Source organism: Eurytemora carolleeae, unplaced genomic scaffold (assembly GCF_000591075.1).
Source record: "Eurytemora carolleeae unplaced genomic scaffold, Eaff_2.0 scaffold205, whole genome shotgun sequence".
Lineage (NCBI taxonomy): Eukaryota > Metazoa > Arthropoda > Copepoda > Calanoida > Temoridae > Eurytemora > Eurytemora carolleeae.
The window spans coordinates 136,161-153,965 of NW_019396096.1; the positions used below are offsets into that span (position 1 = coordinate 136,161).

The 17,805-nt window shown below is 32.5% G+C and overlaps 1 protein-coding gene and 2 long non-coding RNA genes across 3 annotated transcripts in view; all 3 read right to left on the reverse strand.

Moving 5' to 3' along the window:
- Positions 1-1,404: 1,404 nt before the first annotated feature.
- LOC111694824 (acid-sensing ion channel 3) lies at positions 1,405-8,555 on the reverse strand. Its single transcript, XM_023463856.1, has 9 exons — positions 8,467-8,555; positions 5,700-5,756; positions 5,528-5,623; positions 4,248-4,318; positions 4,010-4,181; positions 2,613-2,685; positions 2,179-2,238; positions 1,691-1,771; positions 1,405-1,624 (listed from the first exon to the last, which is right to left on the reverse strand). Exons 1-9 carry the CDS (start codon positions 8,535-8,537, stop codon positions 1,475-1,477), a joined length of 831 nt encoding a protein of 276 aa, XP_023319624.1. The 5' UTR covers positions 8,538-8,555; the 3' UTR covers positions 1,405-1,474.
- A 4,301-nt stretch (positions 8,556-12,856) lies between these two features.
- Positions 12,857-15,373, reverse strand: LOC111694820 (uncharacterized). Its single transcript, XR_002763719.1, has 3 exons — positions 14,966-15,373; positions 14,418-14,495; positions 12,857-13,335 (listed from the first exon to the last, which is right to left on the reverse strand). It is a non-coding gene; the product is annotated as an uncharacterized LOC111694820 (long non-coding RNA).
- A 570-nt stretch (positions 15,374-15,943) lies between these two features.
- The window catches only part of LOC111694821 (uncharacterized), a 2,473-nt gene continuing 611 nt past the window's right edge, over positions 15,944-17,805 (reverse strand). The window contains exons 2-3 of the long non-coding RNA XR_002763720.1: positions 16,531-16,593; positions 15,944-16,051 (exon numbers count right to left, since the gene is read on the reverse strand). This is a non-coding gene — a long non-coding RNA (uncharacterized LOC111694821). The remainder of the gene's footprint in view (positions 16,052-16,530; positions 16,594-17,805) is intronic.

Consider the following 17,805-nt stretch of genomic DNA (forward strand, 5'->3'; position numbering starts at 1 on the left):
TATAAGATTGTTCTTGAGTAATAGATTCCCAAAAATAGCTGCACCTTATAAAAGATGATCTGTTTAATCTATGTTTAATCTAATAGAATTCATAGTTTGAAATATCTAATATGATTCATAGTTTGAAATAATCTAATATAAATCTTAGTTTGAAATAATCTAAAAGAATTCATAGTTTGAAATATCTAATATAATCATAGTTTGAAATTATCCAATATAATTCTTAGTGTGAAAAAATCTAATATAATTCATAGTGTGAAACAATCTAATATAAATCATCCTTTCAATGGTTTTTAAAATGATGGGTATTTTTCGAATCAAAATTCCCACAAAGAATCTGTTCAGTCAGACAAGTTCATTCTTACCAAGGTAATAATGCAAGGAAAATTATTTCAGAGGTGTACGCATCTTTTGTACTGCAGTTTACTGTCTCTGGGCGGTAATGTAAACACAATACGGATGTCGAAGTCTGACATGGGATCCATCTTTCGCATAAAAAATCAATGAAATATACTGGTCATAGGAAAGTATTATGTAAATTATCAAAATTAATAAAATTTAATGCTTTTAACCTACGCAACTGCAATTACATTTATTAGACCTTAAGTCTAATTAAATGGTATATTGTGAGGTTTGAAATGTTTATTAAAAAACTATTACGGAACATATGGGAGGTTATTAAATTATGGAGTTGAATTCTGTTGGGGATTTGGTCAACAGCTGGTATAGATGAATCCTAGAACCCTGAGCTTCTCTGATGCAGAACAGTTGAAGGCTGCTGCTGTAGGGGAGCTGCTAGAAGCTGGTATAGATGAATCCTAGAACCCTTAGCTTCTCTGGTGCAGAACAATTGAAGGCTGCTGCTGTAGGGGAGCAGCTAGAAGCTCCTTAGAGTAAGGCTTTGAATAGCTGTTTAATGTAGAGTATCAATAAAATGCCCTTTTTGTTGGTACAGAGTTGCATTTGTTTGTGAATTTTACAAAAAAAAAGTTTTAGTTTATGTAAACACCCTGCAGAGTTGCCATATATGGATGATTGATTCCATTCCAACCATCATTCACATTTGTTAAGATTGATATTTTATTACTCTTTGTTAAAAAAGTGTACTTTGAACTCCTATGCACATTATTACCTTGATTTTTACATTCCAAATACAGAAATTAAATTCAGGTGTTTTAACCTAAATTGGACGCCTCCTTAATCCATAGAGGAATGGGGGTTGCAGAGAACCCACCCTTAAATTTTCATAATACTGATTTATGACATTTTGTACATTTTTCAAGCACTTGAGTTTTTCTTTAAAAATCTGCATAACATACCAATTTGAAAAAGTCCAAATATTATTGAAGAAAAATCGCCAATTTTTGGTAATTGGTTTTCCATTATAAATAAAACGATTTTTTTAAAGATTAGATATAGTTTATTAATTAACAGCAATAACATTCATTACAAACAGTTCTTTTTTTAACTTTTTTTATTTTTTGATAAGTTTAGATACCAAAGAGCAAATGAGCTCAGTAAAAGCCTGTTCTATGAGAATAATAGGTTCTAGTATAGTAAATATAGAGGCTCCAATATACAAACCAATATTGCCACCAACAGCGGATAACCAATCATTTAAACTCTATAATTATATATAAAATTAAAAAATCAAATCTAGAATTTTATAAAATAAATACTCAAAAATTACCTTTCCCTTGTAGGCTATTTCCTTATAATCAAAGGTACTGTAGTAAACAGTCACAAATATTCCATCTGCATGAATCTCATTCTGGCAATTAATCCTATTTACTTTGGCAGCGATTTTTACTGCAAAAACAAAAATTGCGCAAAATATGACAAAGCATTTTTGAAATACAACTTTTGCAAGACCCTTTAGTTCTAAAAAAAGGAAGCACCTAGCTTGAATGTTTAACAAAAAGTAGCTGATTTCTTTTCACAAACTCTGATTCTTAAATTCCTTCCATATTTCAAACTAATACGGATCTGTTGCATAATTAGTCCAAGTTTTTAATTTGAGTTTGTAGCAAGAACTTAGTTCATATGTGTTATAAAAAAGTTGGCATCTTAGAAATTGTTTTTCAAAAATGTCAAATTAATTAAACTAAAAATTATAATACCAGAAAAAAACTTGCATAATCAATCATTCAATCATAATATTTAGATTTTAAAATGGACCTTGCTGGAAAACAGGTTAAATAAAGATTGTATACGGTTTGATATCTGGGCTGAAGAAATCTGAAAATAAATTGGGTTAAAACATTTTTTCTTAAAAGGAATATGAATAAAACAAAAGCATTAAGTTTTTCTGCAAACTGAATTTGTTTAGTTCCAATATCTTTGCAACCTAATGGTGTAAATCTAAGGGTTAAAAAGTTTTTAACATTGCATTGGGTTTGCAAAGATATATAGATAATCAGATTTGTGCCAAGGTTACTCAATTCCTCTGGGCTGGTATCCTATTTAAAAACCAGAAAGATATGTATATTGAAAAATAAAAAATTGTATTGTTTTTGCAAAAGTAAAAACATATATTTTAGTCTGAGTAAACACATCTTTATCCTTATTTTTTTAGGATTAATATTATTTATTAAAAACAATCTTTCAATTACCTTTGCTTGATATGTTGTAGATCTACAGACTTTAATACATTCTTGGTCGGAGATAGATAAAACTCGTTCAAGACTTTTAAAAAACAAAATACAAATTAAAATCTTATTTCGTTTAAAAATCGAACACATGACTGTACATGGACATGTGGCTGTAGATGAACACATGGCTTTATATGAACACGTGGCTGTACATGAACACGTGGTTTATCTTTTAGTGAAATTAGTGGAATTTTATGTGTTATTTATTTTCTTTTTTTACACGTATTCATTTAAAGTCCCCTTAACTAAATATATGGGGGTTGAAACTGATATTGTAAATAACCTTATAACATTGTAATTTAACCCTATTCCCGCTGGGGGGGGGGTCAATTTGACCCCCCCCCTGTAGTTTTTTTTACATAACTCAAAAAGTATTGGTCTGAGGCTGTTGAAATTTTCTGACTTTTCTTACATACCCAAAGCCCTCCCTTTAGGACTAAAACCGGGCTTTAATACTAACTGCCTGAGTCCTCAGGCACACTGCCTGAATGACTGCTTTTGCCTGTAGCAAACTAAATCTTTGTTTTGACCCACTTTCACTTGTCAGATTTTGATAAAATTTAGCTTTTTGGAAAGCCTATGACATAAGGAAACGGATTGCCCAAGTTTTGCGAAAAAAAAATTGCAAATTTTTTGCAAACAACCTGTCAAATAAAATTTGCACATTTTTAGTTTTTCTTGATTAAAAATCAGGTTATTTAAAATTTTGCAAAAATTTTTGCATATTTGAAATGGCATGGTCAAGGGCTTTTCAAAAATGTATAATTTGTCATTTTTTGGACAAAATTTTTTTTGCAAACATTTTTACTATAAAACTGGATTTTGCGATTAAAAAATTCAATTTTCGCAAATTTGCAAATTATTTTGCAGATTCTAAAAGTAGAGCACAAGAGCTTTCTAATGATGTATCATTTGTCATATTTGGACAAAAAACATGGGATTTAGAGGGGGGGTCAAATTGACCCCCCCCCCCCGCGTATCAAGGTTTTCAAGTACCCCAGCGGGGATAGGGTTAAATATATAACACGCTAAAATATATTTCAGAAATGTTTAATGACATATTTGGGGAAATCCTCTGGAAATGTTTAAACGGGAAAATGAGGACAAAAAAGTAGTTTTCTAATGAAATGTCGTCTTTAAAGGGATTTAGATTTATAATTCATAGATATCTGAAATAGCTTACGTATTCCTACAAAGACGTTATTTATATAAGCTGAATCTTGGAAATCATATTAACTAGTTGGACACAATGTTGTCTTTCCTTTCATATTTGACACTTGTGACGTTGTGCACAGTTGGTCGATTTAACTGTTGCCATCTAATGTACTTCACAATCTATTCGAAATAACTCTAGTTACCCAAATTCCTCTAAGTTCTCCATGTATACAATAAACTGAGAGGTTTCCACTGGATCGCATATCCGGGTCCCTGGTACATCAGGAAAGTAGAGCATAGAGCAGTTTGCCAGGGAAAGACTAACCTTCTGCAGCAAATATTCTTCACACCCAGATAAACTATAGCGTGCTAAACCTTTACAGTATTAATATATTCTATATCAGGCGAATTCATATTTAAAAATTACCAAATAGTTCACACCTGGTGTCAAGCTCAGACGTGTCTGTTCTTCTGGCAATTTTTCAACCTCATTGAGAGCCAAACAATTCGATCTGAGAAATAGAGAAACTGATATTTTCATATTTAGATATTTAGATACAATATTATAATCATTACTATTTAGTATTTACTTTGTTAGATCTTAGATAGATGCAATATTATAATCATTACTATTTAGTATTTACTTTGTTAGATATTTAGATACAATATTATAATCATTACTATTTAGTATTTACTTTGTTAGATCTTAGATACAATATTATGATCATTACTATTTAGTATTTACTTTGTTAGATCTTAGATACAATATTATAATCATTACTATTTAGTATTTACTTTGTTAGATCTTAGATACAATGTTATAATCATTACTATTTACTATTTACTTTGTTAGATCTTAGATACAATGTTATAATCATTACTATTTACTATTTACTTTGTTAGATCTTAGATACAATGTTATAATCATTACTATTTAGTATTTACTTTGTTAGATCGTAGATACAATGTTATAATCATTACTATTTAGTATTTACTTTGTTAGATCTTAGATACAATGTTATAATCATTACTATTTACTATTTACTTTGTTAGATCTTAGATACAATATTATAATCATTACTATTTACTATTAACTTTGTTAGATCTTAGATACAATGTTATAATCATTACTATTTAGTATTTACTTTGGCTACAAGATTTTATTTTACAGCCATTCATATTTAGGGGGATCAATATTGGAATTGAGCCAACCGCCCCCCCAGGGGGTGCTACGTTTTCACTTCAAACAATATTACAATAAAAAATGTCAAAATCGTCACCTGCGATATAACTATTTAATTTCGGAGAAATCATTATAGGGCCTCAAAGAAATTTGAAAACAAAAGAAGTTATAGCTAAATAACAGTCCAAACTTTTAACTTTTTAATGCTTTTGACAAGTTTTCCAGCTCTAACTCATTCATTTTTTAAAAGCGTTTTTCAAATTTGAATTCAGCATAAATTTTTTAAGAAAATGATGTATGATATTCACATGCGTTGGGCCATTTTGAAGTTTTTTATTTCATTATTTTTTCACTGGAACTTCTGGAAACTTGAAACAGATTTCTAAAAAGTCACAAATTAATCACCCTTATTCCATAATAAGTTTAATATAGCATATATATATATAACGATTTGTAGCAGGACCAATAAAGCCATAAATTCCTTAGCAGTATAAATTCAAGTTTTATATGTATTGAAGTTATATTTGATATGCAATACCTATGAAACATGCTGTTCTTCATATCCGTAACATCAACAATTTCTCTGAAAATTTTCAGAAAATTAACTGTATTTGGCATCATCCAATTCAAGCTCCTTAAACAAAATCAGTTTAGTTAAAAAAAAAGTTTAAAATAAATTAATATATTTAAAAACATTTATACACAATTACTTTGAAACTGCATGGAAGATTCGTTGTCTTTGACCAGTTAGTGCCACCGCAGCTCCCCTAGAAGTTTAAACCTTGTAGATTTTAACTATTTAAGTACAGCTGATTTAGAAGGTGCGGGATATTTTTGTTGCGGGACAAATATCTAATAGTTTATATTCAAGGGATATTTTACATGGGCGAGACATGTTTTACTTCTAAATTGTCCTGAGTACAGACGAGGACAATTGTTGAAGTTGTCAAATATTCAAAAGGCTCACTGTATGTAAATGAATGACATGGTTGTATTAACATTTATTCACAACTTCACATATTCAGCCTCTGGAACTAGAAACAATTAGAATAAAAAAGGTTAAGAAAGTAAGTACTAAATAAAAAGGTTAAGACAGTAAGTACTAAATAAAAATTTGTTAAAGTTAATAGACTCAATAGTTATTTCTTTAAATCATAATCAATAATTTATCAACTCTTAGACCTAATGGTTGAGATCATACGGGTTACTACATCGAGAGTCTTGCCAGAACTGAAAGCTTATAGCAACTCAAATGAATCTTTACTTAAAATGGAATAATATATATATATGAAAAAGTCTGTACATAAACATAATTCTTCTTGTACCATGGATACATTCTACTGTATACCTGGGAAGATTTTTACCCCTGGCTGGCAGGTATATATTCCTGAAAACCTTGTCTAGTCTAAGCAAAGGATGCAATACAGGTTGCTTCAGAAATATTAAGATCTCTTCTGCATATGCACGGTCCAAACAATTTTGAGGTCAAAAATGTCTTGCCCACTTAAAATATCCTGTGAATATAAACCATTAGTTACTTGTCCCAAAGAAAAAAATTAATATCTAGCACTTTCTAAACCAGCCGGCTGTACATTGGTAATTTTATGTCATATTGTGATTACATACCATATATTTGGGATGTGTTTAGAATAGATTTTAAATTTTGAATGAAAAATGTATTTTTATGAAATAGTTTGTTTTGAGAACGCAAAATTCACAAAACTCTTTTACATGGAACCCTTGAGCTGATTAGACATTCATAGAAGTGTAAAGATGAACGAGAGTAAGAAGATGATGAAGTCTTCGCCCAGATTAAGGACAAGAGCAGGAAGGCCTATGTTAAGTCTTGGAAGGATTTTAAAATTTTGAATTCGTGGAAGAGGTGGCCATTATTGCCTATTTTAAACATCTAAGACTAGAGAATAAAATGGCAACGTCATAAATTTGGACACGCTACTCTTACATCAACAGTGTCACGAAGAGAAAGTTCGGCTGGAAGCTGCAGACCCTTCCCAGGATCACAATGACAATCAAGGGGTTTGAGGAAGATACTAAGCACAAGGCCTCCATGTTTGAAGAGGAGTTGAGCATTGTAATGAGATGATATAAAAATGTTGACCTGAAAACTGAAAACTGAAGACTCAAATATAGTTAAGTTTTGCTATGAAGTAGTCTTCCTTTACAGAATTTTCTAGTTATCACTATGTTAAGATTAAATTTTGTTTTGAAAAGTCTTTTTTTGTTTTGATGTCTAGATTAAAGAAATTGAGTCTTTGCCAGAAACTCAATTCTTCTGTTCCATATATCTTTGCAACCTTTGTTATGCAAAACTTCGATTATTTAAACTAAGAGAAATCAAAATTTTAGATATCAAAGATCTAAAACATCAGGTTGCTAAGAACAAAGATTAGCAAAAAAGAGTTTTTGGCAAAAATGCAATTCCTACACTAGACTTTTTTTGTGATTAATATTTCAATCCTATATAAAATTGTTGTTAAGGACCTCAATAAGTTCTGGATGAAGAAGCTAGACACAGCCAACTGGGAGGCGAGGCAGGACATCGCTAATACTGCGTACTTTAGAGGCCTAAGGATGATGGAGTGCATGGATCTGGCCCTGGAAAAGATCTGGCGGCTTTACTGTCACTCACACTAGAGCCAAGCAAAGGTCAGATAAGACTTCCACAAAGTTTCTGGTTCCAGAGGAGGGAGGATTCGCCAATATGCTGGCTGTTTACTTGGACAAGGTAAAATACCAGCTGGGTAGGTACATGGGGAGGGTCTGATTCACCGGAAGGAAGACTGAGATGTTGACAACCCAGAACTCTATGTTCAAGGTGCCCCACAAGATTTCTGCTCTGCTCAAGCTACCTGGCCCTTTGGAGTACACTTTCCATTACTTCCAGGGCAGCAGATGAAGGGACTGTAACAGAGCAGCTGGTAGATTTCTTGGAAAAAAGCGTCCATGTGTCAGGAGTACATCTCTTCCAGTAGGCCTGCCATCTTGGAATTGGCCAAAAGGCTCTGTGGCACTGGTGTAAACAACACCCCAAAGCCCAGTACTGAGGACACTGACAAAGAGGTGTCCAGCTTTGGTGGGAATTGAGAGACATGCTAAGAGGTTCTCAGTAGGACTCAGTTGCTGCAAGAGGACAGCAATATCTTTGATGAGATGGAGGAGGACGAGGAGTTGTTTCAACAGGCAGGGGTTCCCACCCTTAAAATCTTTAAGGATAAGTCAACTGGTCAGCATGGGGTCAAGAGGCTACAATAAAGCAGACCATATCTGGTTTTCCTACTGCTAATGGGACAAACATCAATCTTAAAGTTATTGTAATTAAAAACATGTCTGGAAACATAAATCTTTAAAAAAAATAATAAGAGGAGCAATGTTTGAGTTAAGAATGGTCTATACTGTACCTTTATGCAAGAGCAGAAAATTGAGCAATACTTGAGTTAAGACTGGTCTATACCGTACCTTGATGCAAGAGCAGAAAATGGAGCAATACTTGAGTTAAGACTGGTTGATACGTCAGGACTTACTTTCATTGCAAAGGACACTCCGAGAGCCTTTTAATATTAATCAAAACACACTTGAAGACATTGTAGACATACTTTTAAGTAAAACTACAATCTACGTTAATAGAATTAAATGGCATATTTGAGTCACATGGGCCTGAACCCTTTTAAGATATTCAAGGTTTTTAATTTTGAAAATTGTCTAAGAAGTCTCTGAAAAGTGATTTATGAATTTCCAGTCGGGGAAAAAGGTTCTCAATGATTTCTTGTAAACTTGTCAGTCGAAAAAAGCTTGATTTAACAATCAAAATTTTGAAGAAAAAAGTCTTCAAATTGTATTTTCCAAAGTATTTTTAATTTAAAAAAAAATAAATATATTTTTGATTATTTTCCTTGGATGTAAATTTTTGTTTATATTTTAGTTTGTTCCGGGTAGCGTAACATTTACCCTCTGCAACATATACTCCAGCATTCAGTAGAGAGGAACAACATTCAGCTCCAGATATTTCAGAATCTAATCATGGATATTTCTGGATTTAATCCGGATATCTCAGGATTTAATTCTAGTATTTCAGGATTTAATCCTGATATTTCAGGATTTAATTAGGATATTTCAGGATCTAATTTGGAAATTTTAGAATTTTATCCAAATATTTCAAGAGTTTATTCGGATATTTCAGAATTTTATCCAAATATTTCAGGATTTAATCCGGATATTTCAGGATTTAATTTGGATATTTTAGGATCTAAGACGGTTATTTCAAGATTTAATCTGGATATTTCGGGATTTAATCCAAATATTTTAGGATTTAATCCAGATATTTTGGGATATAAGCCAGATATTTCAAGATTTATGATATTTCAGAATTTAAACCGGATATTTCAGGATAAATTTGGATATTTCAGGATTTAAATAGGATATGTCTGTATTTCATTTGGATATTTCAATATTTAATTCGGATATTTCAGGATATAAAGGGAATGTTTGTGAAAAATGAAAGGGGGTATAGGTTTATGATGGGTCTATAGGAGAAAATTGTTAAAAACGACTCATGCCAAAGACTGTAGCGTCCATGCAAATTCAGAAAGTTAAAATATTTGACTTGGATTGTAAAAAAATTAATTTAATTCTTTGTATGATTCCACAAGGCAGAGACACCTAGCGGACATAAAATCTTTGTTTTAATTAAGTAAATTGTATTGAAAAATAAAAATATTATGAAGTATCAAATATATACAGAATCACAGATGCATTGAAAAAAAATCCATGGTTATATGTATTTAATTTGGATATTTCAGGATTTCATCAGGATATTTTAGGATTTAAAATAGATATTTCAGGATTAAATCCGGATTTTTCGGTTTTAATACAGAAAAGGTTATTAACATTTTAGTGATAATATTGAAAAGATTTGTGCAACTAAATTATTTGAAAATCAAGATTTCCTAAGCCTTGTTTGCACAAAATAAAGGTTTCCTGCAGAATAAAAGAGATTATATTAAAGTAAAAAAGTAACGCTAGAAAAATCATTTTTAATCAATATAATATTTCTTGAAACCAGTAAAAATGTCTATGCTATCATGATTCATGAGGTCTCGGAAAACATAACAAAGGACGTTCTTACGGAAAAATATTTACTCATTATGCCAATTTAGTCATTTTAGCCGAAGCTTCCCTGGCATGGCGGACTAAGCCAGTGGGGTCGGTCAAATAGGCCTAGGATTAGGCCAGGTACTGTAAAAAGTCTGAACGTGCCATGGGAGTTGTCATAGTTAGCTCACCAACGAAACTAGGCCAAGAAATTGATGCCTGTCATATGTTAGTCTGGTTAGGGCGACGTACTGTACAATAGGATCGGGTCTGTACAGTGTACACGCTGTTATCTGGCAGGCCGGTACAAACTGGGCAGGTCCTGTTCGAATTCAAATTTAATACGGCCCAAGTGCTGGAATTTTCAAAATTAATCCATTCTTCTTTATGATCTTCTTTTTTTCCTCGCATGATCGAGTAATATTGTTTAAGATATTTTCCACACTGCCAAGTTGAGTTAGAGCCAACTCAAATTCGTCCAAAACAGGGTGATCTTCTACAAAATAATAGTTTTAAAGCATCAAAATCTTTCAATCTTTTTAATTCTAGAAACTTTTTTTTTCTTTTTCATGGTTATTCCCAAGTTACTCCATCAAAAATATATTTCAAAATATCTTGGATGGTCAATATTTAACATGACAGTTAAGAACTTTAGAGACAGTTTAAAGAGCGTCTTCATCTTTGTAATAGTGTGCAGCATTCATCAATCAACCTTCTTTTACATCTAATCATGAAATATCTAGTCTTGGCTTTCACAAATTTATGTTTCACCCAGACCTTCGGAGAAACTGAAAAAAATTATAAAATGTCGTTGTCTAAACCTACTAATAATGGAATGCTGAAGATATTTAGTTTTCTATTTGAATAATTATATGGAGCTCTTTTAAACTGTTCCCGTTTTTGTATGGCTATGCTTTTTATTTTGTTATTTTTTTAAATGTGTGACGGAAAAAATGTTAAAAGGACTCAACTCAATTGTGTCTAGAGTTCCATTTTTCCTTAGAAAATTAGCAAATCAATACAAATACATTTGACGAAAATTATTTATCATCTATCTTAACTCAGTAGATTGAGAAAAGTAGTAAGCAAGATCAGCCCACGTAAAAGGTTGGGGTACATATCTTTTAATCAATCTAGAGTAAAACAAAAAATAGAAAGACTTCAATAACAAACTGGAAACACGTTTACTGATAAATCGTTTTATTTGTATGCGTGAGCTTTTGCCCACAACCCTTAAATAAAATAAATCATTTTTTAAAGTTAAAAAAAATTATTTTTTTTTTATACATTTATACTAAGATTTAGATATCTATATAATAAAACAAGACATTCATATATACATATATAAATATGTTCTCTATAGCCGGCCAAATGGCTGGGCCGAAAGGGCTGACATTTTTTGTGGACACTCATGGATGGCCGGGGGTTGTTTTTTGTTACATTTTTTTATCACGAATAATCTATATAATGGAACAAGACATGCATTCACTATAGCCGGCCAAACGGCTTGACCGAATGGACACTCACGTGTATTCTGGGGGTGACATTGGCTAAAAAAATTTGAATTCTTGTTTTTCAATTTGTTAAAAAGATTTTTCAACGTTTTTTTTCAAATATTTTTTGTTGTTGTTTTTCCCTGGGCAAAGCCGGGCCCTACAGCTAGTATAGTATAAAACCCATTAAACAATTGTCAACACAACATTTTACAAATTCTTTTGATGTCTCCGAAGTACTGGGTTTAACTGTAGATTAAAGAGGCGTCAAACCAAATAGAAATCCAACGTATAGAAACCGCTACGTATAGCAACATGGCGTATTTTCCGGGAGAACATTTTTTATATTTTTGAGAAATTAAATAATCATTGTAAAGTAGATATAATTTTCATAAAATTCTTTTATTTAAATGGTAAAACGTAATTTTATGAAATCATATTCGCATTACTATAAGAGAACTTTTTAATACTTATGAGAAATTTTTTTTTCTAAAAATAAAACTGTAGATAGCATTTTTATAAAATATTTTTTCAAATAATAAAATGGAATTTTAATGTATAACCATATAATCATTCATTTATGTTGTCAGTACATAATAAAATCTGGGGGGCCTTAAACACAATAGAGAGCAGTACAAATGTAAATATAAAAATATTTTGCTCCTTTAATGTCTAGGTATGTTAAAAAATAGAAATTATGAAAATGATAATGATAAGCTACAATGTTTTACAAAAACGTTTAATTCTCAAAAATAAAAAAATTTCTCCAAGAAAATACCCCATGTTGCTATACGTAGCTGTTTCTATACGTTGGATTTCTATAAGGTTTGACGCCGATTAAAGACGACCTTTTTGTTGTCTATCAACTGTCATGTTTCTTGGGACATTTACATGAAATAATGTGAATAACTAACTTTGTATGTTTGAAGCATGTTCTGGGTACAGGTATCCTGCTAGGTAGGAAATCAAATCCACGGATATATTTAAAGATGCCGCCTAACAAAGTTGTTTTTAGTTCAGAACAATTGAGACGTAAGTGACTGATCTTATAACCTAAATTCTGACAATTAACTCAATGTGTTACTGTAAGCAGAAATCATCAAGTGATTTTTAAAAACAAACCACAATTGAGCATAATCAAAATTCAAAAATATAGAAACTTCCAGAGGCTAAATTTAAAGAAGTTTAGCCGCCGCTTAAATTTGGGACGCGGCTCAAATATGGTTGGATCCACTTAAAATTGTATTCAAATAAAAAAAATTCATTAAATTCTGACTCAGCTCATTCCTTATTGATCAGACAAAGACTTTAAGTTGTCGGGTTGTTAATCGGACATGACACTTTACAATTGAAGGGTCATGTGAAATTGTGTTTTCAAGAGAAAGAGAAAGAATCTCTTCTTTCTTCCCTCAGAAACATTTTGAGCTGAGTTATGGTTCTTAAAGTGATAACTAGAAACTCTGGAATAGAAAGTCGACTTTTAGACTTTAAATAGTCTAATGGACATGAGGCACAGCAATTGTGCAGAGAACAGAGACCCATTTCACTTATCAACTGTTTTCATAGCTTAGGTATTTGCAATAACAATCAATTGCACTTCGGTATCGCTTTAAGGTCGTCTTCCTATTTCCAGATTTCCGGTTAACCCTATATTTAAGGTTATAAAGTATTAAGCATAACATGTATCCTTGTTAAAGTCCCAAGGATTAGGATCGCAAAGAATAATATCTGGCAGAAGAACTCCCTAAACAAATAAATTCACTGTAAAACAGACAATTAACGAGCAGGTCAAATTTATGCGATATTATTGTTCTACTTTGTGACCTCCTTATAGCTCCGCTAGTTTTGATTAAATGCAGAAATATCAAAATGCAAAGTTTTCCGGTTGCAGACAAGTAAGAAATTTATTTTTTGACAGAAACTCTGATTCTCTAACTCCCATATCTTTGCGACCCAATGTCGTGGACCTATTTCACACTGTAAATTCTGACAGATCACATAATGTAAGTTTGAAACATCAGGTTGCAAAGATTTATCGGGAGAAGAAATTGAGAGTTTGTGGCAATTTCTTACATTTTTTTAAAACATCTTTGTTATTCTTAACAGGTCTTTAAAAAGAGGAGTCATGATTGAAAACATGTAAGATTTAAATATTTTCTGCAGTTTACTTTAGTTTCAAGTGGTCTGGATTAGTCCGAAGCGATCTAATTTCAATTAAATATTACCATTGACATTGCTTTGTGAAAAATAATAGAAAATCTCAACTTCTTAGTTTATAGATCGCGGTCCATTGTTTTAAATTGTAAGATTAAATATTACAACATTTCTTGTGGTTTTGTGAATTATATTATTTATTTAACTTGAACGATATGAACTTGTAAGGGAGTGTTCGGGAAAAGAAGATGAACAACTGGAATGAAATTAACACTGCCTGTCATTGGAAAAATTCAACTAGATGCAGTGCCCCATTTTGCAACAAAATATAAAAATATTGTCTCACATATAACTGTCAGGCAAATATTGTTCTCTATTTTTTAAACTATGTAGACTTTTTTGCGATTTGCATGGGCCTTGCATGATCACTTCCTAAAGGTCTAAAAAAAAAATTCTTGTGATAACTGACATCATAGAGAACAATATTAGCCTGGAAGTTATTTCTGGAAAGTTGGACTGGAAAATGGGGCACGCTACTAGATACCTTTTAAATACTTTTGGATGTCAAATTTAAGACATTAAGCTGGTTAAAGAGAAAGGAAGATCGTTGTATTGTAACAAAAAACCCTAAAGACCCTTTTTAAGAAAATTTCAAAATTTTAAATTGATTACATAATGATATTCCAGATCATCAGGTTTGTGATGTATGAAACTGATATCTATTGTATATCCTGTCCCATCTATATAATCCTGAAAAAATATACATTTTTAGAAAGTTATGATTGACTGCAGTTATCACCCTGTGTCATACATCAGACAGGATGTAACGATTAGAGATTCCAATGCCAGTGGAATTGTTATTCCGCGCAGCGGAATTCCGATTGAAAACCCTACACTCACTATGTATAAACATAGAAATTGAAAGATCCAAAAAAATTCTATATTTGAATTTTTTTAAAGAGAAGCAAATTTGTCTAAATATCCAACTTGCTGACAATTTTTAAAGCAACCAATTTTTATAGCATTTATTTTGGAAAGCTCATATGACGCATCCGATAATTTTTTAATTACAGGCACTACATAAACTTTCAATTACATTAATCAAAGACGATTTAAAATTGCTATGTTTATTGCGGATTATGACCGGGCCGACTTTTAGGCGGAAAACGGGACAGTACCCTATATAATTCCTCCCCTTCTATTGAGATTTATGTTTGTACCTTGGTAATAGCGTAGGTAGTTCCGATAGCTAGGCAGAGAAGAGTGATGACTAGAACTGACCAGGTGATTGACCGGCAGCGGGTCGATGCAGAGACTGTGTGTCTAAATCCAATATCAGTAAAATAAAAGGGACTGTGTGTCTAAATCCAATATTAGTAAATTTAAAGGGACTGTGTGTCTAAATCCAATATCAGTAAAATAAAAGGGACTGTGTGTCTAAATCCAATATCAGTTAATCTTAAAGGACTGTGTGTCTGAATCCAATATCAGTAAAATAAAAGGGACTTGTGTCTAAATCCAATATCAGTAAAATTAAAGGGACTGTATTAAGTGGCTGATTCATAGCATTACCCTTGAAAGATTTATCATATTGCAAGAATGTATGAGATGGTCATGCTAAAGCCTATTCAAATGTTTGTTATTTCGATTGTGAATTCATTGCGCATTTCCCCTGCAGGAAACATATTGAAGAAATTATCAAAAATAAACACTGTTAAGCCTTGAAAACAGTATTGATAAGATAATGGTTTGCAGGGACCGTTTTGAATCAGGTTTGCCCTTTTTTGAATGGAGGTATATTTTTTAGATTACAGCCACACCCCTTTAATGCTACATATTTGGAAATACTTTTATCAAAGCATTAATAAAAATTGAAAAAATAGGAATTTTTTCGAGCAGAGCAGGATGACTGTCATTATGAAAATATTGTCAACTAGTTTTTTATTATTTACCAGATCCTGAGTAGTCTAAAAAAGTCACTGCAAAATGTACCCNTCCTGCCTGGGCTAGCTGGAAACCACTCCCCTTGCCGTAACATCTTACTAAGCTATGTGCGCATTTAATTAATAATCTGCCGTTGAAGTCACTAAGTCTTAAGAAAATTGAGAAAACACAGAATTCTGTTGGCTTTCTTTTAAAGGATTTCATGCTAATAAAACACAAACTTCATGTATACAAAGAGATAATATTGCCTGAATCCATGTGCTGAAGTGTACTCAGCGTAGTCGAAGTATATGTGCTTGATGACCCGTCCAACCCGTCCTGCTTCAGCTAGAAACTTCTCCTTATCTGAATTCCGTCGTATTCTAGCAAAATCTTCATTAATTACAGTCATTAGCAGGGATGACTCATGCAGGTTTTGGAAAACTTCTTTCGGATTCATTTGAGACATAAACTAATATTTTATTGTTTTTTTAGTTTGTTTCTAAACACAATAGTTTTTTCTTTTGCTTTGTGTTTTTCATTTTTCTAGCCTAAAACTAACACTTAGTTATAGATCTATTTTCTGGAAGCCAAAGTAAGTTATTTTTTTTTAATTACATTGAAAAAGCCAATTCTTTGTTCAGTATCGTTCAAAACAATGTCTAATGTCCATCTCCTTGCATACTCAGTTCCACTACCTTACATGGCCGGTCACTCCCTTTAATAAAAAGAATATTTATTGATACCACATGGTCGGAATTTGTATAGCAAGAAGTTAAACCAGATACGGCTATTTAGCCTCTTCTCTGTTGATGACACAGAGATGTGGTTGAACTAGCTAATCTAGTGTATCTACATCTACCTGAGAGAGTCTTGTTTAGTGGTCAAATCATCAGATGGTTCTACCGCTAGCAAACTCTTGGTGCTGTGATAAAAAATAATAAAACCTTTGTATAATACAGTTTACAGTTTAATAATTATTTTCCTGCCTTGTTTCAATATAAAGGGGAATGTCCACATTTCCATACAAAGGGTGGGGGGTGGGGCCTTCTGACTTCGTTTTTAGAGATTTCTGATTTTTTGCATGCAGGCCTGAATTGTGATCTAGTTTTGAATCAAACACCAGAGTGGGGAAAAAATAATTTTCCCCCGCATTTTTCCCGCATTTTTCGGGCATTTTTTCAAAAACTTTGTGATAGGTCCATGTGGGGTGTCTATAGTCATATATATTAGGTCGGGAAACTCAATTCTGGATTTTATAATCCATTTCCCCCTTTCCTTATACCATTTCCTCCCCCTTTCCCGCATTTTCCCCCTCCTAAAGGCCAAAGCAGCCTTCTGACTTTATTACTAGAGATTTCTCTTTGAATTTTTGCATGCAGGCCTGAATTGTGATCTAGTTTTTGAATCAAACATCAAAATGTAGGAAAAATAATTTTTCCCCTTATTTTTCCCGCATTTTTCGGACATTTTTCAAAAACTTTGTGATAGGTCCAAGTCGGGTGTCTAAACTCACTAACTTGGGACAGTAAACTCAATTCTGGACTCTATATTGCATTTCTTCCTCTCTTTATGTAATCCCCCCCTTTTTCCCGCATATTTCCCCTCCTAAAGACCATAAAAGCCTTCCGACTTTATCACTAGAGATTTCTCTATGATTTTTGCATGCAGACCTGAATTCATCAAAACCCGTCATCCCGCCTCCCCAACCAGTGGCGTAAATAAGGGGGGTTATTGGGGTTATTTACCCCCCCCTAGAATCCTGGGGGTAAATACCCCCCCCTAGAATCCTGGGGGTAAATACCCCCCCCTAGAATCCTAGAGGTAATTACCCCTGAACATATATTCAGGTCCTGAATAGCAGGGGTTACTCCACTTGCTGCCTCTAGAAGTTACAGTTTACTTCAAAAAAAAATGCATTCCCTATTGATTAGTCTGCACTCAAGTGCATTTTCATGATAGTAAAAGTTTTTGCGGCATTTTGCAGATGCCTAAACAGTTATAAGCTTTGAAAACTGTTTAAAATTTAAACAAAAAATAGAAACGGAACTTATGTATATTGATAATTAGGTTGCTAACATGGCTGCGGAACACCATGAAAACGGAAAGGCTATCTAGCCTTGCACTCATGCACTCC

Excerpts from the sequence above, each read along its gene's own strand:
- LOC111694824 (XM_023463856.1), bottom strand. The coding sequence starts at position 8,537 with ATGAAAGTAAGTCCTGACGTATCAACCAGTCTTAACTCAAGTATTGCT. Across the intron at positions 4,319-5,527 it reads AAGAACAGCATGTTTCATAG|ATCGAATTGTTTGGCTCTCA; the intron begins GTATTGCATATC and ends TCTATTTCTCAG. Across the intron at positions 1,772-2,178 it reads TTAACCTGTTTTCCAGCAAG|AATGAGATTCATGCAGATGG; the intron begins GTCCATTTTAAA and ends ATTAATTGCCAG.